General features: G+C 42.4%; 1 protein-coding gene across 3 annotated transcripts in view; it reads left to right on the forward strand.

Annotated features, from left to right (window-relative positions):
• Window positions 1-24,359, forward strand: part of CORO1C (coronin 1C) — a 73,028-nt gene that overhangs the window by 35,335 nt on the left and 13,334 nt on the right. For all 3 annotated transcript variants that reach the window (XM_028527610.2, XM_028527611.2, XM_036014529.1), the window contains one exon: window positions 12,224-12,346. In XM_028527610.2, the coding sequence (XP_028383411.1) occupies window positions 12,224-12,346 (123 nt within the window). The remainder of the gene's footprint in view (window positions 1-12,223; window positions 12,347-24,359) is intronic.

Here is a 24,359-nt window from a genome sequence, read left to right on the forward strand (position 1 = left end):
AGTGACAGTGACTCAGAGTGTGCCCTGGCAGATGACAGCTTCCACCCTCCCTCCCCATCCCTCCTCCCCTGGAGATGAGCAGGCAGCCTGTCCTTTGTGCGTTTCCTTGGCCTGCTCCTCACGCTGCTGCAGTTCACTGATATGTCCACAGCAGCGGCCCGCAGGCTTGACAGGGCTCTGACAGTGGTTTTTACCATATATGGCCATAGAGCTCTGGGGCTGTCAGCTGGCCAGGATAATTTCCTTCCTTTGCTTTGATTGGCTGCACAGCGGCTCAGAGAATGGTGGGATCTGGGAGTGTGTGGTGAAGGGAAGCCACCGAGTCAAGTGCAAAGACCATTTAACTCTTTCCTGGTTTTTCTGGAGTCCTAGTCCGTACACACAGGCGAGCGCTGCTGGCAGGAGCCCTCAGCGTGTAAATATGAGCCCCGATTCTGGGAAAGCAGCGGAGAAAAGGTTCCTGTGTGCAGATTACTCTGAAATAGTCTCGAGGTTTAATGAACAAATTTCTGCAGTCCCGATTTGTCCAGAAGCCACCTTGTAACCACAGGGAGCAAGTTTTCTGTTCCTAACGAGCTGAGTACCGAGCTGAGAGCTGAGTACCGGTGTTAGTCAGGGGCGGGACCTGAGTTGAGCGCAGGGAAGGCTGAGCTAGGAGCACGTGTTGGCGCTCGCAGAGGGGCTGGGACTTGGGTTTCTTTCTGGCTGAGCTTTAAGTCGACAGTAAACGATACTGGCTACTGAATTGGGTCTCTACTCCCGGCCTCCTGCTTGTTTACAACTGCTGCCTTGTGTTACAACCGCTGCTGCGCAATGTGAACTGCCTCAGCCACGGGGCCCAAGGCATTTACCTAAGATAACTGTAATTTTTTCTGTGTTTCATTCCCCACTTCAAGAAGGAGGGTTTTTATTCTGAGGCTGTGGGCACAGCAGTGCGGAGCTGGGATTGGAGGGGGGGGCCCTGGAGCCCTTGGTCCTTCTCAGAGTGTCCCGGGAGAGAGGATCTCCAGTGTCGTTTGCTTGGCGCAAGGGGCTGGGCAACGGTCACTCTCCTTTCTAATGTGATGCCGAACGCTTTGTTTTAATTTCCTGTGTTTGTACTCAGATTGACAGTTCTTTCATTTTTCAGCTTTTGCTTTGAAGCTGAATTTTATTTTGACTTGGTTCTACCTCATCTTGGGTTCCTAGTTTTTTGTTCTCAGACTGGAAGTCTCATATGAAATTACTTGTCTGCAATGATGAAGTTTTTTTCTTCATAAATTTTTTGTTAAGTCAGGAAGTTAGGAAACACAGCTTCTCTGGTCGCTATTGCAAATTTAGGCGTGGCTAAGGAGGAGTTAACTCTTCTACTCTTGGGCTTTCTGATAATAAAATATCCATCATTTTAGAGTAACTTCCCTCAGGTTCTTGAAAATGGTCTATTCGATACTGAAGCCAGTTGTAAAGAGAACCTGTGATGGCAAAATGATTTGCTTGGCATTTTCACTGTGCCTGTAAGACTCCTAGTTTTACTCCCAGGCAGGTGAGGTCTCTGCAGAACCACACTGCCCCTCCCTGGCAGCTTTTGTGCTTAGTTTATCTTACAGGACTGGGTAACCCAATCTATGTTTTAATTGGGAGCACCTTCTGTAGGGTGGTGTTTCTGGTTCATTTAAAGTAAAACCTGCTCAGAATGTTTTATTCCTGGGCCATGAGCCGTCACTTTCAGTGACCAGCTTGTCAAAAGTCATGTATCGCTTGCATCAGTCCTTATGGTCTGCTGCATAAGTTCCTGTCTCCTTGTCTGGGACCCTTGTCCCCTGTGGCTGGACCACACTCACTAGAGCTCCTCCCTGTGGGGCAACAGGGCCTTAAGAGATTTCAACAGAACATGCATCCACATAAATAGTACTGTTACAAGAAAAAGGAAGTTGGGTAAAAAGGAAAACCTACTTCAATAGACATCCTTTTCTGACTCCTTTGAACTCTGCACAGTGTGAATGGAGCCCTTAGGCCTGGGCTGAGAACTTTTCCTTTGCTTCCGAGCACATGTTTGTTTGACTTCAGCCATTATCCTTGCTGCGAGCTCAGAAATCCTCATTGTGTGCCCCCAAGGCCAATGAGGAGTTATTCCATTGCCTTTGAAAAGATCTCCTAATTTAGGAACAGGATGATAGAGTTTTTGAAATGTGGGCACATAAAGTGATTTTTGATTAGCATTTTTTTCCTAAAATGAAAACTTCGATGAAATTAAGGTGGGGAGGGACAGTTGGGAAAGTCTTTATACCTTGTTCCTTGAGTGAGGGTGGGGGAGGGCTGTTCAGGCCCTTACAGCCGAGGGTGGTGTAATTAGCCTAGATAGTGAACACTGTATAATAACGGACTATAAAGCGGCTAGATAACAGGATGCCTGTAGATTAGAAGTTGGAGAAGGACTGGCAGGCTGCCTGTGCCGGGCCAGATGAGGGAGACCGTACAGAAAGCGGTCAGAGCCCAGCACCCTAGAAGGTCTCCGGCTTCCGAGCCTGAACTCCAGCATGTCAGCTAGAGAGACCCAGTACGTGGGGTCCCTCGAGCGTCTGATAGGGTCATGTTTGATCTGACCGATAACATTAGTGTGCGCCTAGCACCCTGGGAGCTTACTAGCTGTGTGAAAACATGCTAGTTACAAGGACGAGTGAGGCTGCTGGGTAGCGGGTAGCGTTGTGTGGCTTTAACAATGTGTGACATTCGGAAGGAACTGGTGATTGTGAGATTGATCTGAGCACCAGTTTAGTGATGTCTTCAGCCTAAACAAACCAAAGTGTGGATTGAAAACAATTATCACATGAGGGGCCCCTCTTATATTAAGAAATAATCATTCTGAATGATCTTTAATGTAATATAATGCGTAGGTCATTTTGGAAGCATCCCAATGTTGAATTTTGAGAGTCTGGATACGTTACCATGTCTGTGGGTACATCTGTAATACACCACTAGTTCCTTTCAAACCGCATCCCAGAGTGGAACTCCTCTATAGAAGCATATCTGTGAGAGGATTTCCGTACGTGTTTGTTAGTATGTATTTAGAATGTGTTGATTGCATGTACTGGCCTAGGCATGTAGCGTGAGTGCATTTCTTAAGTGTGGATTCTTTTTTGAAATGAGGTATGACAAGTAAGACACAGTTACATGAAATGGAAACCATGGTGCTTTCCCATTGAAATTGGTGGCAAATATCCTTACAACTGGAAATATTTTGTGAGAGTTACACTGAGTTTTGTATGCCTAAGGAGGAATGTTTTTGTAAAGTTATTGAAAATTATGAACATTCTTTCTTAGAGCAGTTAGATGAAGTTATGTATGGACCAATGCTTAAATTCTTATTTCATGCACCCCTCCCCCCATTTAAAAAAATGTCCATTGGGGGAAAGTGTCGCCTAACCCCCGTGGGTTTAGCTGAAGCATCAGTCTCCAGGAGCTCTGCCAAGGTTTATTTTATTTATTTATTTTTTTCCTGCTTTGAAATGTTTGAGGACATTCCCCAAACCTAAAGCAAATGATAGTGCTGGTGTCTAGGAGGCTTTCTGCCACTGTGAGGGTTGCTGGAACACGTCAAAGCCGCCAGTCTCCGCTCGGGCCCGCCACATGGAAATTGTGCCCTCACACCTCTCTCTTGTGCCAGCTGTACGCACACTTTGGAGGCGGAATTTTCCCTGGGGCTCATGTTGCTTGGCCCCTGGCGGGCCATTGGATCTTTTAGATAATGTCTGTAAGCTGGTGCCCTGACCTATTTCACTGATGTCCCACAAGTTTTGAATTGGACTCTGGGCCAGAGCATTTGGGGACCTCGATGTTGGTCATTGTTACCACTTGAGTTGGCTTGCTGGTAATGCCCACCATTTGGAGTTGTAGCTAAAGTGGTACAATAAAAGGTCTCCTATGACATGTGATTGGGACTAGCAAGTAATCAGTAAATAAAAAACTTTGTTAAAGGGGGGAGTCTAAACGGCTATTTATTCTCTGCTAAATGTTCATTTCCATGCTAGAAAAGTAAGTACTGTCCTAGATGATGCAACTGAGGTGACACATCCCTAATGAAACAGTGGACTGGTTTGTTAGTAAGTGAGATTATGCTCTATATAAGTCTTGGAAAATTGATGGATAGTTCTTAAAATATCACCAGTTAGTCAAAAACGATTAAAAGAAGGCATTAAATTCTTGTAAACCTTCCTTCCAGCCTCAGCGTTCATTTAAATTTGCTGCTGGGAGGTACCGGTAAGCTGTGTTGTCTGCGACTTCAGCGGATGACTTTCTGGACAGTCCTTCACAGTCCAGCGAATTCGACATGGATTCCTTGGTTTATTAACTGGATGACAGATGAGGCTGTGTCATGGGTCTGGATGAAAAATGCATTCTCATTTAGATCCTAGTGCAAAATGTCTCTCCGAAACGATGTGTCCTCCTCTTCACCATATAAGGCCACATTGTATGGTTGCCTTCAGCTTCCGTGGGCCTGAGCTCTCAGCAGCTTCCAGCTGCCCAGCTCCGCCCTTTTAATGATATATACTCATTGGGTGAACTGTGTTGTGCTTTTTTAAAAATTTGATTTTGTTATTGGCAGGAAAAGATGGAGAGATACTGGCCCTTGAAAGCAAGATAGCGGATACTTGACTGTGTTGTGAACATCCTGTGTGTAGAGCTATCAGTGTGTTGGACATTAAAAATGCCAGTTTTCTCGCACTTTTGTCTCCTTTTTGTTCCTTTATCACTGTGAGCCATTTAGTCAATCCCCTTTCTGTTGTGCTGCAGTATGATTCTACTTTCCCCATTTTATGTGTCGTAAGGCTTTATGATGATGTCACAACCAGAGGAAGCAGCTGTTTGCAGGATTTACTTTTTTTTATTAACTCCTTGTTTCTGATGACCAGCTGCCAATAATTTCAGCATTGCTTTTGTGCCCTTTTCACATCCCCATGGCTTAGTGGAAATTTCTTTCTCTATAGAAATCTAATGATGTTTTGGAGCTCTGCTTCTTGACTTTCTCTGGACTTCAGTTTCCTTATTTAGGAAATGGGGATAATGAAGTCCCCGTATCATGAAGGTACTTGTGAGAATGAAGATGGAAGGGCTTTCAAAGAACTTCTAACATGTAATGTAAGCACTCTAAAAGTGTTCGTTGTTATTATTATTTGTTTTTGATAGAAAGGAAGGAAATACATGGCAGTTACCCTTTAAATGACACTCAAATTCCTGTGAAAATATTGGACTCGTGTTTTTATGCTAGAGACTTGTCAGGGTTGAGTTAAGAAAGACAGAAGTTCTTAAATATCTTACTTGACTGACAAATTCTGGTTAACAGCTATTAACTTTTAGCCAGGGTTGCTTAATTTTAACCTGAAAAAGTCATTTAGTAAGCTTCTCAGTTTGTAATTAAGAACAACCAGTATTAGCACTTCCAGATTTTCCCCCCAAAATTGTTTTACGTCTGAGTAAAAGCTCTTAGCCTGGATTGAAAAAAAATTATTTGGTGTCCTTGGAAATTCGGAATTCAGAACTTTGCCATCAAGATACCAGGTGTGGGTTGCTGGGGAGAGCCTAAGAATGTAAGGTTCCTGGGATAAAATAAAACAGTTCAGTTAGAAAAACTTTTTTCCTTGAGAGTAAAGATTATTTAAATATGTAAAGTTAGTAACAAGACATTGGTGTTTCTCAAGTTTATTATTTTATTAATTTGTTTTAAAAACTAGGAACAGCCCTGGCTGGTATGGGTCAGTGGGTTAAGCACCAGACTGCAGATCAGAAGGTCACTGGTTCGATTCCTGTTCCTGACACATGCCTGGGTTGTGTTGCCAGGTCCCCAGCTGGAGTATGTGGGGGGCAATCGATCGATGTTTCTCTCTCTTTTTCCCTCCCTTCCCACCTCTCTAAAAATAAATAAATAAAATCTTTTAAAAAAGGAAACAAATCAAACAGACAAAAAATAATGTAGTCACCCACGAAATTAAACAGATGTTAATATTTTGCCATGTTTGTTTCATATCTCTTTTGAAAAACAATAAAGTATAACAGATGTAGCTAAAATACCATTCCCCCGTACTCCTTTTTCCTTCCCCAGAGGTACTTGTTTCCTCAAAGTTGGTACGTATTATATTTTTATACTTCTGTTACATGTGTATGTATCTAAACAGACTCTTATTTTGTGTGTGTTGAACTTTTATATGATATTTATTCCCAAACCAAAGGACAGTTAAATTGCTTCTGGTTGTTTTGTTTTGCCTTTTGCACTATTCTCAACAGTTCTGCAATTAAAATCTTTGTGCGGAACATGAGGCTTTTCTCTCGCAGACCACCTAGAGGTGGGACTTTTGAGGGGTGGTGATCTTCACGTCCACCTCTGTCCAGATTGCCCTCAAAGCGGGGTGGTAGGGTAGTCTCTGCTGTGATCAGTTCCGAGTTCCTCTCTCACAGCATACTTGTCGGCACTGGTGTTTAGACTTCTAAATTGTCACCAGTTTCAGTAGGTATAAAATGTTACCTCATTGTTTTACTTTGCAGTTCCTGATTCCAGTGAGATTATCTTTTCGTATATCTGTTGGCTTTTCAGGTTTCCTGCCCTGGGATGTCTCTGCCCATATCACTTGTCCTTCAATCTGTGAGGTTGCTGTTGACTTTGTCAGGTCTATATATTGCACATACATCTTCTCCCAGTCTGCAACTTGTCTTTTCACTTAACGTTTTTTGAGACCAACCTACAAGGCTGAATTTGGTTAATTTTTTTTTAAGGGGCATTTGCATAGACTTCAGTTTCTCCTCTTTATATTGTCTTTTGGTGTGAAGGTGTACATTCCTGATGTGATGAGTTCAGTGGTGCTCCTCTCCGTTCTCTTTTCTGGAAACATTTGTTTGAATGTTTGGTCAAGTTCACCTGTAAAACCATCTGGTCCTAGTGATTTTTGGTTTTTAGTGACTGCTTGATTTATGGGAGTGTGTGCAATGTGCTTCACTGGTTCTTTTGGTTATAGTTCTATTCAGGTTTTCTTTTTATTGAGCAAGTTTTGATAAGTTAGATTTTTATCCAGGAAATTGCCTATTTCATCTGAAGTTTTCAAATTTATTATCAAATATTATTCCTAGTATATTTATTCATATCATGTACATTTCTACCATATTTGTATTATATCCCTTTTTTTATTCCTGGTGTTTGTGCCTTCTTTCTTCCATATCTAATTATATTGATTTGGTTTATTGCTTTTGTTCTTGTTTCTTCTCATAATTTTATGTTCTTTGAGTTTACTCCGTTTATTTTCTAACTTCTTGGGTTAGATGCTTAACTCATTAATTTTCAGTTTTCTCTCATATATGCATTTAAGGCTATAAAATTTCCCCAAAAGACCTGTTGTAGCTATATCCTACGAGTTTTGATAGGTCACTGAAAAGGATTCTCAGATCCGATTTCTGTGCGTGTGTGTGGGCTTCTCCACACCGGCAGGATGTTTCAGAATTCAGCTCGGTTCTGATACGATCTTCCCAGAGATAGCATCACATTCCACAGGTTAAAGGTTCAGTCTTACGAGACTGCCCTCCTCCCCCAACACATACTCCGGGTGCTAGTCACCAGCCTAGGTTGTTACCTGGGCTTCTGACTCACAGGTTAGATTCTCCAGAGACCCCCTCCTTGGGTTTGGTTAGTTTACTAGAATGGTTCACAGAACTCAGGAAAACTCCTTTACTTACTAGATTACACATTTGTTAAAAAGGACAATAAAAGATATGCATTAATAGCCAGATACATTGGGCGAGGTCCCCAACAAAGGAGTGTTTATCCTTTGGAGCTTGGGGCCTGGCGTGATGGCATTGGTTCCTCAAGAGACCAGCCTGCTGTCTTCCTGGGTTTCATGGAGGCTCCATTACATAGTCGTGATGGACTGAGTCATTGGCCATTAGCAGCTGAACTCCATGCACACTCTCTCCCCTTCCCAGAGGTCAGGGGGTGGGACTGAATGGTCCAGACCTTTAATCACCTGGTTGGTTTTCCTGAGGACTAGTCCCAATCTTTGCTTGGGATCCCAAAGTCACCTCATTGGCATAACAAAAGACATCTTTATCACTCTCAACACTTAGGAAATTTTAAGGGTTTTGGGAGCTGTAAACCAGAAACTGTGGATGGAGACCAAATAAACCACAATATCTCAGTCTTATATTTATTATCAGTTTCAGTGTCTGTTGGCCTTTATAATTTTCTGTGTGAATTATTTAGTATATTTAAAACAGCTTAGATGCATCAGAGATTTTTGGTTTCTATTTTTCAGTTTTTAATTGTATCGCATTAGACTCAGAACATGCTCAATAGGGTATTGATTCCTTAGTATTTTTTGAGATTTGTTTTGTGGTGTCCTAATCATTAAAAAAATGTTTAATGTTTGCTTGAAACAAATGTGTATTTTAAATGTTGACTACAAGGTTGTGCATATTCATTAGATCAAGTGACTTTTGTTTGTCTTCTATATTTACATTAATTTTGTCTGCTTGATCTCTTGCATATCTATTAAAATATCTTAAGTTCTTTAAATTCTCCTTATAGCTCTTGTGGAGAAAAAAGGGGCTAATAAATCTAATCAAAGGTAATCTCACAGGGCGATCTGATCATAATTGCTAACTGAACATCATGACGGGTAGTCCTTCCTCAGGTCCGTAACTTCCCTAGGAAAAAGGTATCTTTTCCTTATGTGAGTTTTTCCTTATGTGAGTTTTTTCCTTATGTGGTTCCCTGTCCATTGTCTCTGTGCATCTGTGTTAACACATTTCAAATGCCTCTTTTTCAGACCCTTCAGCAGCATAAAGCATATGATTAACATGACCTTGTTAACTACCCTGTAACCCAGTCATAGAGGTTTCCCTGCCTGGCTTTCTCCCACATTCAAGTCATGTTCCTTGTGCTCCCTCCTTAACTCCCAGTGTATAAACACTGCAAAACCGGTGTTCTCTGGGGCACTTGTGCTCTTGCTTCCGGGCATGTCATCAATTTGACTAAAATAAACTCATAAAAATTCTCTATGGGTTTGGACATTTCTTAGTCCACATTTTGTCTGTTTTTGCTTTAATAACTTTGAAGCTATGTAGTCAGATGAGTTTAAAGTTCAGAGTAACTATAGCTTCCTCATAAATTGTTTCTTTGGATGTTAAAATGTAACAGTCTTTAATATTGCGTTTTATTTTAAAGTCTGTTTGTTCTAGTATAACTACCCGGTGTATATTTTTATGTCCCCTCCGGGTCTTTGTTTCTGTAATTGCTTTTGAGAAATCTGCCCACAGATAGTCACATTACTTTCCCTGTAGGTAATCTGTCTTTCCTCGGTGGCTACTCTTGAGACTTGATCTCTGTTTTCAGTGTTCTAAATTGCATTAGGATGCCAATAAATGTGGATTTATTTTTACTTGCTCTGCCTGGGACTTGTGCCTCTTGAATCTGAAGACTTATGCCTTTAATCGAACCTGGAAAATTCCCAGCCGTTATCTCTTCAGTTTCCATTCTCCGTGTTGTCTCTCTCCGGAATGCCCATTTCAGTGTGCGTCAGAGCTCATCCTGGCCTTCCTGTCTCAGAATGTTGAAAATTATGAAATGCCACACATTCAAGAGAGTAATTATCTATGGTTTAAATAGCAATAATAATATTATACAGAGATATGTTAATAATGTCATTATAAACGACGCCTGTGAGTCTACCACCACCAGCAGCTTGAGCAGCAGAACAAGTGCTTGGGGCCGTAGCTCTAGGGGTGAAGCACTCATGCGGTGTTTGTGAGGATGTTACAAGGGGACTAGGTAAAGCCACCTGGCTGAGGTGCTTAGTAGCCGTTTCTTTGTTAAAGAGACCATCAGGGTTGTGGTAGGGTAGGTTCTGGCAGTTGTTAAATTTGGGGTAACATTTAATGAGCACTTCAAGTACTGGGACAGTACCAAATAAATACTTGACCTTGATTGTCTCACTTAATCCTCACATCTGCTCTTAAAGAATGAACTGTGTTCTCATTTTGTAAGTGAGGAACCGAGGTTGAGAGATGAAATAATTTGGCCAGGACCTTGGAGCTGAGCTAAAAAATGCCAGGGCCGCAGCTCCAGCCCAGACAGTCTGGTTCCCCACCATTGGTGCTCTGCTGTATACAAGCCGTGTGGCTTCTCTTGTAACTAACAGCCAGCCTCCATGTAATATTGTGCTTGTTCATTGACATTTTCTTTTCTGAGTTCCTTCTGGGGGGATGAAATTCAGGAGATTCAAAGTGGATTTAATTAGTTTTGCAAGAGTGGGGGGGGAGCATGTGAAAAAACTCAGGCCATAGGTCTGAGGACAGGTCCATCCATCTTCACGCCTAAACTGAAAACTAACCTTTCTCTGTAGGAATCCGCCCCAAAGACTGTGACCCCCTGGTTGAATGCCCTTCTGTGTGTGTTCCTGCCACCTGGTGCCTGTCCCGGTGGAGCGCGTCTCAGGCTGCACTGTAATCAGTGCTTTAAATGCCCTCTTGCCTCTTCCCTGGACTCCATGCTCAGCCAGGATGGGGCTGTCCTGCTCACTTCTGTATCCCCAACACTCAGCACCCTGGCTGGTCCCTGGAAGCACACAAATAACACGTTTATTCTTCCTAAGGATGGAGTAAATCCATATACTCTGTTCAAAGAACTAATAATAAGTAGTTTTTTATTGAGTATTTACTATATTTTAGGTACTAGAATTAGATTTTTCATATCCTGTGTACAGGTAATTATAATACTCAGTTAAGATTTACCTTAAAACATTGTCTCATTTAATCCTCACAGTAATCCACAGTAACAACCATACAATAAGTATTACTTATTGTATGATTGTTACTCATTTTACAAATGATGATCTGAAGCTTAGAGAGATTATCTGACTTGCCCAGGGTCACTCACAGTTTAATTAGGAGAGCCTGCCTTAGGACCGTATCTGTCTGAGTCTGGAGCCGATGATGGCCTTTGCACTTTAGCGTACTGGTTCTCGGAGATTTCCTCAGCCAGGTTAAAGTGGCAGAATCATAAATTCACTGATCTTGAAATGCTGCCAAGGGCCTGCCCCGGTGCTGTGCTGTCTTGCCGTCACAAGAGAGCAACAGCAACACCGAATGGCTTCGGGTCTGTGTTGCAGGAGTTCCTTTTTGTTCCCCTGCTGGTAGAGCATGTGGAACCTCAGCGCGGGCTGACGTCAGCCCGTTTGGAAAAGGGGGTAGCTTTTGTACACCTGTTGTTACAACAGCATTTGCCCCGGTTAACACAAAATTGGTCTGAGCCAGATCAGCTTGTCTGATTCAAATGTGTATTATGAGCAAATTGTAATAGACAGACAAACAAATCTAAAATGTTTTTTTAAAAATGAGCAAATTGTGATGGCAACTTATGACTAACATTAACAGTTGTATTCATAGTGAGATGTGGAACTGTGTAATGGACGAAGTCTAGGTTGATGTTAATTTAATTACACTGTCCAGCTGGCATTTCTGTTGATTGAAGAGGGAGAGATTGAGACATTAAAATGTAGTATGTCCTTTATCCCTTAAGCAATAACTAAATATTTTTAATTTTTTAAATTGATTTTAGGGAGAGAGGAAAGGGGGAGGGAGGGAGACAGGGAGATGGAAACATCAAATTGTTGTTTCACTTATTCATACATTTATTGGTTGATTTTCATGTGTGCTCTGACCAGGGATCGAACCTACAACCTTGTCGTATCAGGACAACACTCTAACCAACTGAGCTACCCAGCCAGGACTAAAGCATTTCTTCTTATTACCTTATCTTTGCTTGCTCACAGTGCTGTTCATTTTCAGAACTGTTAATTTGTATATTCAGGAATGTTAGCCTATTATATTAAAAGTTATATTTTGCATTTTGAATAATACTAAGTTTTTTTACAGTAGGAACACATACAATTTATAATTTGGTTATCATAGAAAAATATTTTGGTAAAAGACTTTTGTATTTTCTTGCTATGTCTGTTGGTGGAGTTGATTAAATAAACTGTGATACTAGAATTTTGGATTCTTAATTTGGTGGAGTGTCCTCAGTAGTAGCTATTTTTAGAAATGAAAGTTAGCAGTCCTTACTAGTTGACATTAACTGATAGGAAGGTCATCATATGTATACCATCAAGACTTTGGGATAGAGGTAATAAAGGAGAAATGGATCTGAGAAAACACAAACTCTGTGGCATTGATGTTACATAGTAAATTTGTTCCTCTCTATTTTCAGACGGGTCGAATCGACAAATCCTACCCTACAGTGTGTGGCCACACAGGACCAGTGCTTGACATAGATTGGTGCCCACACAATGACCAGGTCATTGCCAGTGGTTCCGAGGACTGCACGGTTATGGTAAGCTCCCAGGGTGTGGCATGCACACAGGCCAGTAAGCCTCACCTACTGTCTTCAGAGTGGGGGGTGAGGGGGGGGGGAGAGAGAGAGAGAGAGGGAGAGAAGAGGCTTGACAAGCACAAAGTCATAGTGGTTTTGTCCATTGCATTATACAAGTTTTAGCAACAGTAAAGTTTAACAGCAGATAAGCCTTTTATAAGCCCTTATATCAAGAGGTTGTCTTTTTTTCTTCTATTGTTATAACTGCATGTTTGTGCATGCTTATTGACGGTTCTGTGGGAAGATTTTAGAGAAACTGAAATGACTTTCCAGTAATTCAGTGAATGCCCACCCCTGCCCCCCAAAAAGGAGAGAAAAAACTGCTACCGGGAATTGTACATCACAGTGAAATAAAGATCCCAGAGGTATATGAAGGATTAAAAGTGGTATGTAACAGGTACTGAGAGATGGTGAAGAGTTGTTGCAAGTGCTGTCCAAGCTAATGCCAGGCAATATGTTCTGTCTTATGGACCTTGGTCAAGACATTCCTTTTTATATCTGGCTGGCATAGCTCAGTGGATTGAGCGTGGGCTACGAACCAAAAGTGTCGCAGGTTCAATTCCCAGTCAGGGCACATGCCTGGGTTGCAGGCCACAGCAACCACACATTGATGTCTCTCTCTCTCTCTCTCTCTCTCTCTCTCTCTCTCTCTCTCTCTCTCTCCCTCCCTCCCTCTCTCTCTTTCTCCCTCCCTTCCCTCTCTAAAAATAAATAAATAAAATCTTTAAAAAAAGAGAGAGAAATTCCTATTTATGCAGCTATCCAAACATTTTGAAAGATTTTTAGAGTCAGTTCTTCATATCCCCTCATTTGGATTCCAAAAGTAGGTTACACATGAAACCAGGCTCTGGGATGCTTTTTAAAGTACAGCTTCTGGTTCTGCATTATGTTCTTCTTAGTCTTAAAATGTAATTATTGATTTGGTCAGTTTTTAATCCTAGCTCAAAATATGTTGAAAAGGTTAGGCTTGGCATGGATGGGGAGTACTGAAACATGTACCGAAATAGGTGGAGGTGGTCCCTGTGTCAGGTTGCAGGCAGTCTCACGCACATCAGGTGCGGAGCTGGGAGGGCCCCTCTGCTTTTATTTCCCTCTTCACTTTCTGTGGACTGAACCAGACTAAGAAACGTTGTTTGGAAGCCTTTATTAATCAAAATTATTTTGCACAAATACAAGTTAATTCCTGAATTGTGTCATTTAAACATTTACTCATTCTTCCTCATGGACTTTTGGCTGAGGATAGCTCCTCCTGTGATCTCATAATTTTGGCAGCCAGAGCATATGAAAGAAATATGCTGCTGTTAAAAGGAATTGTTCTGTTTGATGCGCCTTGCTAAATTGACCATTTTAATGGTCACAGACACATTTTGCTAGGGGATAGGAACAGCATTTTGACCTAATGCCAAAATCTTAAACTGAGAGTCTTACCGTCTCTTGAAGAAGCAGGTTCTGTCCATCTCTGTCTCTAAGCATTACTGGCCATGTTGCCCCTTTAAAAAAAACAACCCAAAACTCGTATTATAAAAAACACTAAAGTTTAGTGAATTGAGGTAAGTGATTTATTATTACAAAGTGAACACTCTGGAACCACCATGCCAGTCAAGAAAAAAAACTTCAGCCTGGCTGGTATGGCTCAGTGGATTGAGTGCCAGACTGCGAACCAAAAGGTCACCGGTTTGATTCCCAGTCAGGGCACACGCCTGGGTTGCAGGCCGATCAGTGTATCTGTCACACATCAGTGTTTCTCTCCTTGTCTTTTTCCCTCCCTTACTCCATCTCTAGAAATAAATAAATAAAATCTTTTAAAAAATTAAAAAGGAAAAAAATCTTTCTTAGCCATGCATTCCATCCCAATCACAGCCCCCTCCCTCCGGAAAGGTAACTACTGTCCCAGCTTTTCTAATACTCCCTCCCTTGCCTTTCTTTTCTTTTTTCTTCTGCAGAAAAAAATAATGTTTTTTAACTTTTTATTTTGGAATTATTATAGATTCACATACAGTTGTAAGAAATAGCAGAAATCCAGTACCCTCTTCACTCACTTTCCTCCAGTGGTCACATCTTGCATGAGTACAGTGTAATATCAGAACCAGGAAATGGACATTGATGTGGCCCACTCGCCCTATTGAGATTTCACTCGCTTTTGTGTGCACTTGCACGCATGTGTATTTAGTTCTTGGCAATTTTATCATATGTGTAGATATCACATGTGACCAGTACCACAGCCAAGATACAGTTCCATCACAAGGGTGAGCCCTGATGCCATCCTTTTATAGTCGCCTCCTTTGCCTTTGCCTCTTACACCATGACAACCATTGGCCTGTTACTTATCTGTATAATGTTGTCATTTCAAGAATGTTAGGAGTAGAATTGTACAGAATGTGACATTTTGAAATTGACTTTTTCCACTTAGCATAGTTCCCTTGAGAGCCATCCAAGCTGTCTTGTGTTTCAATTCAGTGGTTCATTCCTTTTAATTGCAGAGAAGTATTCTGTGACATGGACGTGCCACAGTCTGTTTAACCATTCACCACTGAAGGACATTTGGGTTGTTTCCTGGTTCAGCTACTCTAAATAGTGCTTTATGCATATTTGTATATAGATACGAGTTTTCATTTCTCTGAGATAAATGCCCAGTGACATACAATTTGAGACTCAAAACTGCAGTAGCCATTTGGCTATGTTATCAAAGAGACTTCCTCTGACCACCCAGCATAAAAAGAAACCCCATTTACTTTCCATCCTCCATAGTCTAATTCATTTTTATTCACGGCATCTTTTATATTATGTATTTATTTCCTAGTTTGCTTATTGTGCATATTTCTCTCTAGAAAGCACCTCTATGAGCCAAGGAACTTTGCTTTGTTCTAGAGCCTAGAAGAGAGACTTAGGCCTCACTCATCTTGTTTTACTCAGTTTGGTGCCTTTCACTATACCATCTTAGTGCTGGCTGCCACCTTCAAGACTGCCTAATGGTCCAAGACAAGCTGCTTGGGATCCTGCCATCAGTGTGCACATTCCACACTCTGTTACCGGTACCTGAGGCTCATGTTTTTGCTTATTCTGCCTAAGTGTGGGTGGCCAGGCCTCCTCTTCTCTCCAGGAGGAAATAGTCCAGGACCCAAGTCCTTGACTTTCTTTATGGTTTTACTCAATTGTGCATCTAGTCTAGACACTCTAGCTTAGTCTTGCAAGTTCTAAAAACTTGGTATGTCTTTTAAGTCTTTCACAGTCCTCCTCCATCCTTATCTTATCCTTATCAGTGTATTGGTATCTGTTGAAGAAGCCTGAACTTTGACCTGTATCTTTCAACAGTGTAGATTTCACTGATTGTACCCTCATGGTGCAATTCAGCATACTCTCAGTCCTCTGAATTTTGTGCAAATTGGCTGCTGGATCCTGAAGTGTGGTCAGATTCAGGTTCGAACCCTTTGGCTGAGACTTGTTGAGATAGGCTTGGTTCACCCAGCTGTTTTAACTTCACAGCGCTCCGCCTTCTGTCATTTCCAGGTAGTGTTCTGCAACATGGTGGCTTGCTTTCCCGGATTTTTCTGGTCTGCCTTTATTTGGCCTTTCTCATCCTCTGTCCCTCTCATTTCTATCCTGCTCAGATTTCACTTCAGTTCCTCAAATGTCTCCTCAGTGTGGGGCCTGTCTTGGAAAGGAGGCCTGTCCTCTGTTTGGTTTCTTAGGCCGTTGGGGTCAAGACTGCTCCCGCCCCTTGCACCTTTTATTGCAGGCCCTTACCTTCACCTGTGGCGGGAGAGGGGCGACTGCTCCCAGTTCCCATTGCGGGTCTCACGCCGGCCTGCTGTTCTCAGGCCTGGGAGGCACCTCACTGGTGCCCTGTGATTTTTCCCCACAGGGCCGGATAACACGCAGGTCACCTTGCTGTGGGTGAGGTTTCTCCACTGACTTGCATTTGGAGATTATCACCTAGTTTTGTATAAATGCTGTTCCTCTGTGTTTGTTTGGTTTTGTTTTCTGCTCACTCTGTGTTTTTCTGGAGGGACTCGGGATGATCCCAAAACTATGCTGCCACCTTCCCAGAACCTTCTAACATTGTATCTGTATTGGTATCCCCAATGAGTATTTTGTAAATTAAATAATATGTAATGCTTGGGGATAAATCCTCCTCTTAGTTTCTGTTAAGCCCTTAAGTATGGCACAGATTTTAATCGCTTAATGTTCCCCAAATCACTTGTTACTGTTATTGGGGTAATCACAAGAAGTTTTTATAGCTTAGCAGGTGAAATGAAATTTGGACAAAATAGTTGATCATCTCCTACCCCACCTGCTTCTTAATACCTAATGTTCTACTTTGCTTTCCTGAAGGTAAAAGAATACCATACAGTAGACTGAATGGTTTCAAACAACATCCATTTAATAAAAAGAAAGAAAAGTTCTCTGTAGTTTCCAAGCCTGGGCTGTTGGTCTGACCTGTGAGCTGCAAACAGTGGCGAGTGTGTTGAGGCCTGGTTCTAGCAGAAGGAGGGCACTGAGAGAAGCCCCCGACTGGGCGTTCTGAGCACGTGCAGGCTGCACAGACGCTTCGGTCTCAGTTGCCTTACGTGTAAGCTTGTAATAGTAATGATATGGGGAACATGCCAATTGAAGAGATCAAGGAAGGTATCAATGTATAATTAGTTATTTTTGCAGTGACTTTTGATATGTACCTGTAAGTGAATTCACAGCATAAGAATATCTTTAGCAAATATTCAGTAGAAAAAATACAGTAGAACTGGTTTATGAAATGAACTGTAAAATGATTAAATTCATTTTAAAAAACCGCTTCTTATATTTATGGGATAATTCCATTAAGTCCTAAGCATTTAAGCATTGATTTGCTAATTTTGCGAGCATTGATTTTATGACAGCGATGTCACTTTGATTGAAGTCTCAGGAGAAGGAGCCGGCCTTACGGTGTGTTCCTCTGTCTTTCAGAGATGGCTTCTTCGAGCAGCCTAAGAGTGAATTATGTTGGCATAATTAAATGTACTTTAATGTGCATTTAAGGTACTATCAATACTTTTAATGTACTTCCTTTTGAAGTGATGTTTTATACCAGCAAATTCAGTTACATAAGCCTTCCTCCTAGAAACTATACTTCACTCCTAGGTTTTCCATATTTTTTGTACTGTTTTTTTTCTCCAACAGTGTCTTCTCACGGAGAGCTTTAGAGATTGTGGCTACTGGTATTGTACTTGGGAAAATGTTAGCTCCAAGGAAAGAATAGTGCTGTAAATAACACAGAGAGCAGCCAAATTAAGTTTTGTAGATGGCGTTGACTCAGCCTCGTCCTTTATCTGCAGGGCAGTAATCAGACACAAATGCGGAAACCGGCTGATTCAGCGGGGTTGCACAGCTGGTTCTCACGGAGTCTGGGAGAGCGAGAGGTCTTGGGGGCAGAGTCGGTGTCTTCTTGTTTGTCTCCAGCTGGATGTTCTGACCTGAACAGCCCCAAATGATGGTGTTGAAATGGACGCTTCCATTTTCCTCAGTCTCACACTTCTGTGGGAATCAGCAAAAACAGACTCCCTCTTTGACACATTTTCACTTCTGTTGTGACTTTTTCTAATACAGTTTTTGTTTTGAAATAAAAACGGCAGCGATGTCGTTGGTGACGAGAGCGAGGTCCTCAGGATTCCCGTCCCTCTCAGTGCTTCAGCGGGGCTTCCTGTCATTCCTGGCTTGTACGGGCTACACCTGGGCCATCAGCCAGTGGGTACGAGAGCCTCGGCAGGTCAGAACCCAGCAGACCCAAATCCGTCCTCGATCTTCTCCACAGTAATGCCGTTCCTAATGTCATGGCTCGTTTACGAATGCCGTGCCTCGGTGCGTGCTCCCCCTTGGGGCTGTGCTGCTCCGCAGCTGCCACAGAATCTGTGCGCCCCTTCCTGCCTCTCAAGATCATTGGTTTCCCTCATTTTCCCTTTGGAATTGGTTTCCTTCACGTTTAAAAAATACAGCTTTTCGGGGAATAGCTCTTCTCATGGCTGTAACTCTAGTGCCTAGCCCAGTAGCAAGTTCCGGATGGGTGTGTAAGATAGGGCAGCAGTGTCAGGAGTCACTTTGTGTGCTTTAACTTTGCACTCTGTGTTTTAGAAATAAAGCCATCTAACGAATTGCACGCACTTACTGCTTGAGAGAAGAGGCCTGAGTTTCTCAATTTTCCTTTTTTCTTGTTGGAAATGTTCTCTTGAGATGTCCTTTTTTCACAGTCAGAACTTCATTCGTGAAAAGGATGGTGGTGATAACAGTAGTTCCTGAACATGTGCTTGAAGTTGTTGTTTTTTTTTTCCCAGAACCGTGATGGGTTTTCACTGATTGATTCACTTTTTCATCTGGAAGCCCTTGGGACTGATTGTGTTTTTTCCTTTCTTTCAAAACAAAGCAAAACAAAACATTGCCATAGTAATGTGTTGTCCAATAGAAAATTTCAGGAACACACACTATTGTTTAAAAAACAAAAACAAAATTGACTGGAGAGGAGATGTAGCTTACAGTCCCCTGCTGAGCTGAGATGCCCCTCTTGGCGCAGTGGAGCATGTTTGATACCTGTTTTCCTCTCTACTTGCTGCGTATTTTTAAAAAAGCCGCCAGGCATTAGAGCACTAGCCTGTGGCTGCGGGACAGAGAAAAGCTCGTGGACCTGCCTAGAGACCAAAGCTGTCCTCGTCTGTGCTAATTGGCCTTAGGTGTGAACTGGAGCCTCCGTACATGTGATTTTTGGGATGTAAATTAGACTATTGGATACAGTGCTGAATTAACTTGAATATAAAACACATTCCAGGAAATTATGTTCACACTTAAAAATACATACAGGTCATAGCAGTCATGGTAACAGCAAGAAAAATAGTCATGAACATATAGTAGGGACTTTCTTTTGTCGAGTGCTGTTTTTAAGCCTGATTAATGTGCGTGATTATGCTGAGTTCATTATACCAGCAAAGTTAACTATCTCTCATATTACAACTTAGGAAACACAGGCCTAGGGAGTGACAGTTTTGTCAAAGGTCACCCTACTTGATTATTTCACGTTAAGGTAGTGCTTGCGTGTGCAAAATGTTTTAGCTCATTGGACCTTTCCAATAACCCCGTTGGAAGCTGAGCTGTTGCTGTCCCCAGTATCAAACAAGGAAATTGAGGCTCCAAGAGGTGAAGTTCCTTTTTTAAAAAAAGTATTTAATTATTTATTTTGTTGTTGCACTTATTTATGCATTCATTGGTTGATTTTTGTATGTGCCCTGACCAGGAATCGAACCTGGCAACCTCGGCACATCCAGAGGATGCTCTAACCAGCTGAGCTGCAGGGCCCGGGGCTGTGAAGTCCCTTTTTAATGCTAACATGGCCAGTTAGCTCAGTTAGTATCCCAGCTCTGATGGGAGCCCCGGAGCCCGAGTGACTTCTGACACCCAGGATGCCCTTTCTGCCACACCAGGATGCGTCCCAGGTCGCACACAAGAGCACTGAACAGGCACTGGGTGGCACCTCTGCTGTCCGCTGTGCTGGTGCTGCAGAAAGCAAGACCCCTTCAGTCCACCCTGGAAGGCCAGTGCCCGGAAGCAGCAGGCAGTCCTAAAAAGGGCAAAGAGCCACATAATGACAGGCCTGTGAGTAGGGCCAGCGGGCGCCAACCATGGGGTGTGCACGCTTCGTGTGGAAAGACTTACTGCTCTGCCGGCTCCTTTCCACAGTCCACAATGGAGAACAACACCACCTTTATTTACCAGCAGTGGCGAGAGTTCCAGCGTCTTTTCATTTAGTTTTCAGGCTTTTCCAGTCCCTTTCTCCTCCTCCTGTAAGTCCTCGTGCCTGTGCTATCTTTGTTACGCTGGCCTTTTCCTGTCAGCTGCTCAGCCAGCCTCCTTGGGGCATTCAGTTTTTAGAAAATTGCTATATGCATCTGTGTTTTGGATTTCCTTCCTCATCCCCTTCCTTCTTTCCTTCTTCCTCCTGTCACCAGATTCCTATTTGTCCTTAGAGGTCATCTCCCTAGAGAGCCTTCCTGGACATAGCAAACTTGAACAGCAAGAAGCTAACCTCTTGACACTTGTATTTTTGCTGAGCACTCGGCTTATACCAGCATCGCCTTATTTACACACGCTGCGTGGCTTCCTGGTAATACCAGTAGTTAGCACTTATCCAGAGCCTGCCTGATGCCAGGCGTTATTCTAAACGCCTTAGGTTCCATGAGGGCAGGTTTATCACTACTTCCATTTTATAGGTGAGGAAACTTAAGGCCCAGACAGGTTAGGTGAATGTCTCCAAGGTCATACAGATGATGTGTGGGCGAATCAGGAACTGAATGATCTGTTCAACTTTGGGAGCCCATATTCTTAACCCCTGCACTGTGCTGTCTCTACATTTGGGGGCACTGGTTGTGTATGCCAAGTATTGCTCTCCGGGCCTTATTAACTCCTTTAACCCCCACAGCAGCCCTAGGAAGTGTAGGTGCTGATGTTGCCTCTGTGCACAGTGCTGCTGAGTTGTCTGCCTGGGACCATCAGTCAGTGGCCCGGGCAGAATCTGAATAAGGATCCCTTGGCCCCAGAGCACATGCTCCAGCCCTGCATGTGGCAGCCTTTGTCCTTGCTATCTTTGGTTTCGGTCTCATGGACGTTTCTGCTTTCCTCACCCTTTCCCACCTTGCCTGATAAGGACCGCCTCGTAGTGGGTGCTCCAGAAATGTGTTGTGTGAGTGAGCAACCAAGGTAGTAAAAGGGGTTAGAGGCCTGTATTTAATGCGTAAACCTAGTTGAAGGAACCATTGAATCTTCCAGCAGTGACATGTAGAGGGAAAAGAACGTTTTTATTTTTAAAATTTGTGGAAGTATTTTTGCTTCAGCATTAAAATTTCCTTGCAGTTCACGGAAAAGAGGGCTGAAGAAGCTAGAGAAAGGGAAAAATGAAGTGCCACGGTGAGCTCTGCTTCCATCCTAACATTTAATCTGGAAATGCTGATTATAACCAGAGCATCCCATCACTCCATGCTTCATTAAGGACTTAGCACACTATTTATTTAATCGTGGTCAGTCAGGCACAGAGGTTTTGCAATCATTGCAAGAAGATCCAGCAGCCCGTGTTTCTGATGCCATCTGGAGGTAGTAGGTGGTATTACCATTCGTTCCCCTCTAAGCCTGGGTCAGAATTCATCTTGCAGGATGCATTTCCTGTTGAGTCACTAAAGTCTCATATCGAGATTGTTTCTCTGCCAACCTCATGCTTTGATCAGATTAGTGGTCATTTCCTGTTGGTTCTGTTCAAAATTTCAGCCTTCTTTTATATTAGATAGCCAAGTTCAATTTGGAGCAGTTTTACTAATCGTAAATTCTTGGATAAAAATAATGCTTATCAGGATGCAAGCATGTTTGGTGCTGGGCAGGTGGGGAGAGGGAGTGGAAGCCCACACTCCCCCAGGGGAGAGGCTGTGGTCTGGGTGACGGGCACAGAGAGGGCAAGGCAGGGTTTCTGTTCGCCTTCTGTGCTTGTTTGCATGTGTTTTGTTTAAATTTTGCTGAATGGTGAGGGTTCAGGGGAAATGAGTGACATCCTAAACATGGGCTTCAAAAGCCATATTTATTTTGCTGTGATTTGCATAAGGAGTTGTATTTAGCTGTAAAAATGAATGGCCACTTAACTGGAAGACTTTTCCCAGTCTTCAGAATGGAAAACTTTTTGTTCTAATGTTTTTACAGGACAACAGAATTGGGCTGAACCCTAAACACTCAGCTACTCCCTCCCTCCCTCTCTTCCACTAAGCAAACAGACAGTTGTTTGCATCTTAAAAATCCCCAAGAAAGGAAAATTCTGTTTCTCACTTGTTCCACTGTTGAGCATGATTTTTTACTGGCAAGTTCAAAATTTTTCATGAACTAGTTCCTTAAAATCTTTTTTTTTCTGGTAAATTACTTCTTTTAATCTTCATGTATAAGATGACTACTTTTCATTTGAGCCTTTTCACAAACTTAAGTATATCCTAATGTCTGGTTTTCTACAGGGTTCCTGGTGCTGTTGAGCTTAGCTGTGACTCGGCACCTTTCTTCTCAGAGGGTGGTTCTTAGGCCTGGGAAAACCCGGGTCTTCCATTGTTGAACACATTCTGATGCTTTTCTGTCCTCCTGTCCCCTTGCTGCCCAGGCATGTCCCCAGTAAGATACGGTGAATCCTCCGAGATATAAGTCACATATAGTTCACCTGTTTTAAAGTGTACAATTCAGTGGTTTTTAGTATACTTACAGATATGTACAACCATCACTATAGACAATTTTAGAATATTTTCACCACCTTCAAAAGAATCCCCATGTCTTGGAGCTATTACCATTCCCCAGTTCCCTTGCATGAAGCAACCACTAATCTACTTTCTGTCTCTGTATCTTTTCCTACCCTGGACCTTCCATGTCCACGGAGCCTACCACATGTGGTCTTTTGTGACTGGCTTCTTTTACTTAGCATAATGTTTTCAAGCACTGTCTGTGTTGTAGCACCATCAGTACTTTATTCCTTTGTAAGAGCTTTTTTTAAATCCTCACATACTTGCTGATTTTAGAGAGAGGGGAAGGGAGGGACAGATAGGGAGAAAAGCATCAGTTGGTTGCCTGTTGTACACCCTGACCGGGGACTGAACCTGCAACCCAGGCATGTGCCCTGACCAGGAATCAAAGCTGCCACCTTTCGGTTTACGAGGTGATGCTCTAACCAACTGAGCCACACCGGCCAGGACAGCATTTCATTCCTCTTAGGGCTAAATAGTACTCCGTTGTATAGACATACCGCATTTTGTGTATTAATTTTATCAGTTGCTGGACATTTGGGTTGTTTTTACCTTTTGGCTATTACAGATAATGCTGCTGTGAACATTCAGGTACACGTTTCATTTCTCTTGGGTAGAAGTGGTGTTACTTCTCTTACCTAGGAGTGGTCTGGCTGGGTCGTGTGACAACTGTGGAACTTCCAGAGCGTTTTACGTAGTGCCGCACCGTTCTACATTCCCTCCAGCAGTGCATGAGGACTCTGAGTTCTCCCCCTCCCCACCAGTACCTGTTATATGTCTTTTTTATTCCAGTCTCCTGGTGGGCGTGAAGTGATGTTTCATGGTGGTTTTTGATTTCCACTTCCCTAATGACTAAAACTGTTGAACTTCTTTTCTGAGTTGTAAAAGTTTTTTATATATTCTAGATAGAAGTTCCTTATCAGGTATATCACTTACAGTTTTTTCTCTTTCTGTGGGCTGTCTTTCACTTTCTCAATGGTATCCTTTGAAACCCAAAGTTTTTAATTTTGAGGAGGCCCACTGTATTTGTTTTAGCTTTTGTAAGAGAATTGATTTTCTCTGATACATATTGCAAAACTATTAGGTGTATTTTTATTTTCCAAATGTAAAATTATAGAAAATATGATGTCTTTTAAAACTGTACCATACCCACCCTGGCTGGTGTGGCTCAGCTGGCTGAAGTGTTGTCCCATACACCAAAAGGTTGGGGGTTCGATTCCTGGTCGGGCACATTCCTAGGTTGCGGAGTTGATCCCCGGTCAGGGCATGTATGGGAGGCAACCAGTCGATATTTCTTTCTCTCTTTCCCTCTTCCTTCCTCTCTCTGTCTAAAATCAATAAATACTTACATAAAAACAAAACCACACCACTCCCAAAGAGCCCTTGGTAGGTTCATTTTGCTCTTTTCTTCAGGAACCTTGGACTTAGAGGATCTCACCCTCTGCTGCTTTTCACGGGTGCTTCAATTCTTTTGTATTTTTCTTTTCTTTTCCTTTTTTTTTTTGCATGCTTCTGACTGGAGTTTAGAACTTAACAGGGAATTTAAAAATAAAATCTCAACGAATATTAAAGTGGAGAGATAACATTTTGTAGACCTTACACATATTCTAGCCTTTAATACCTTACTACATTTTTAAGAACAACTGTACACAGTCATTTCACATTATTCTGCATTTCGTTCAAAGACCATTATTGTATGTTCC

This window comes from Phyllostomus discolor, chromosome 13, assembly GCF_004126475.2.
Source record: "Phyllostomus discolor isolate MPI-MPIP mPhyDis1 chromosome 13, mPhyDis1.pri.v3, whole genome shotgun sequence".
Classification (NCBI taxonomy): Eukaryota; Metazoa; Chordata; class Mammalia; order Chiroptera; family Phyllostomidae; genus Phyllostomus; species Phyllostomus discolor.